General features: G+C 45.0%; 1 protein-coding gene across 1 annotated transcript in view; it reads left to right on the forward strand.

Annotated features, from left to right (window-relative positions):
- The window catches only part of LOC106880724 (pre-mRNA-splicing factor CWC22 homolog), an 18,548-nt gene that overhangs the window by 12,840 nt on the left and 3,464 nt on the right, over positions 1 to 2,244 (forward strand). Inside the window, exons 3-5 of the mRNA XM_014930803.2 lie at positions 354 to 373; positions 1,129 to 1,329; positions 2,087 to 2,240. Of these exons, the coding sequence (XP_014786289.1) occupies positions 354 to 373; positions 1,129 to 1,329; positions 2,087 to 2,240 (375 nt within the window). The remainder of the gene's footprint in view (positions 1 to 353; positions 374 to 1,128; positions 1,330 to 2,086; positions 2,241 to 2,244) is intronic.

Here is a 2,244-nt window from a genome sequence, read left to right on the forward strand (position 1 = left end):
GTATATCATCATCATCATCATCGTTTAACGTCTTCTTTCCATGCTAGCATGGGTTGGACGATTTGACTGAGGACTGGTGAAACCGGATGGCTACACCAGGCTCCAGTCTGATTTGGCAGCGTTTCTACAGCTGGATGCCCTTCCTAACGCCAACCACTCAGAGAGTGTAGTGGGTGCTTTTACGTGTCATTGTTATGTATTTATTGAAGTTCCTACTGGGGTATGGTAGAATGCATCTCAGTTGCAGTTGTTTGAAGAAAAGGAAAAAATACTTCATTGAATATGTTGTAAATATTATTTACAACATAACTTACAAACATGTCATTACATCTTTCTCTCATTTCTCTTTTCAGAGGTGAAAAAACAGCCTGAGGTAAGTATTGTTTTATTCTGTGTTCTTAGTCTCTCTCTTGTGGAGGCACAATGGCCCAGTGGTTAGGGTAGCGAACTCATGGTCATAGGATTGCGGTTTCGATTCTCAGACCGGGCGTTGTGAGTGTTTATTGAGCGAAAACACCTAAAGCTCCACGAGGCTCCGGCAGGGGATGGTGGCGAACCCTGCTGTACTCTTCCACCACAACTTTCTCTTACTCTTACTTCCTGTTTCTGTTGTGCCTATAATTCAAAGGGGTCAGCCTTGTCACACTGTGTCATGCTGAATCTCCCCGAGAACTACGTTAAGGGTACACGTGTCTGTGGAGTGCTCAGCCACTTGCACGTTAATTTCACGAGCAGGCTGTTCCGTTGATCGGATCAACTGGAACCCTCGACGTCGTAAGCGACAAAGTGCCAACAACTACATTATAATTTTTTTAGTAAATTTTTCATCAATACTAGGGACTAGAGTACATTGTTTCTTTTTGCTTTTATTGTATTGGACTGAATTTAGGGGCCAGCCTTGTTACACTCTGTGTCATGCTATCTCACAAAAATATATAGCCCTTGGTCAACCAAGGGCATTCCAGTGTTTTTGTATGTTCAGTGTGACCTTGTTATGATTTGAAGGAATTTGGCTGCTATGTTTAGCATGTTGAGCAGCCACATAGAAGAATCCCTAGTTGACTAATTATTGTTATCCTTGATTTTTTTTTTAAAGTAATTATTATTTTTCGCGCTCTTTTATCATAGGAGGAAATAAAAGTATCATCGAGGACCCCTAGTAAATCACCGGAGGCACACTCTCGCAGCATGTCCCCGGCAGACGACAAAGGGGCCGAGAAAGCCATTCGCCGCTGCCGCTCTCGGAGTAGTACCCCGGGCCACAGCTCTCGCAGTCGCTCAGGAAGTGATTCTGCACAGTCGAGAAGTTCGTCACGTGAACGAAGTCGCGTAAGTACCACCATAGATAGCATCATTGTGATCGTTGTCATCACCATCATCGTTTTAACATCCATTGTTCCATGCTCGCATTGGTGAAACTGAATTTGTTGAGACACATCTCTCTCTCTACGACCGCATGCTCCTCCTGTTGCCAACCCTTGTTTCCAACCAAGGTAAAATACACCATTTCGAACGTGGCCGTTGCCAGTACCTCCTGACTGGCCTTCGTGCCGGTGGCATGTAAAAAGCACCCACTACGCTCTCGGAGTGGTTGGCGTTAGGAAGGGCATCCAGCTGTAGAAACTCTGCCAAATCAGATTGGAGCCTGGTGCAGCCATCTGGTTTCACCAGTCCCCAGTCAAATCGTCCAACCCATGCTAGCATGGAAAGCGGACTTTAAACGATGATGATGATGTAATATGTCATCATGGCCATTCATGTTGACGCAGGGCATTGCAAATGAAGGATGCCACACTTGCATGTCGATGACTCTTGTTTTGCAAGTCCCATGCGAAGCCAAAACAAGGAAGCAGTAACACATACACACGTGTGTTACATGGACTCTCCTGTTGAAGACAACGTTGCATGTACTTGGCTTACAAAGAATAAGTCCTGATGTTGATTTGTTCAACTAAAGGCAGTGCTCCAGCATGGCCACAGTCAAATGACTGACACAAGTAAAAGAATATATATATATATATATTGAGAGAGAGAGAGAGAAACACGCTCATAAACATACTAATCATGATGCTTTCTTCTGTTTTAGACTCGAAAGTCACGATCTCAATCCAGAAGTCGGTCCAGATCAAAGTCAAGATCACCTTACCGGTCAGCTCGCTCTTCCCGCCATCGACGTAGGAAGCATAGCTATAGGTCAAAGTCACGATCGCACTCTAGGAGTCGGCGCTACCGCAGGTCCCGCTC

The sequence above is a fragment of the Octopus bimaculoides genome, chromosome 30 (genome assembly GCF_001194135.2).
Source record: "Octopus bimaculoides isolate UCB-OBI-ISO-001 chromosome 30, ASM119413v2, whole genome shotgun sequence".
NCBI classification, from domain to species: Eukaryota; Metazoa; Mollusca; class Cephalopoda; order Octopoda; family Octopodidae; genus Octopus; species Octopus bimaculoides.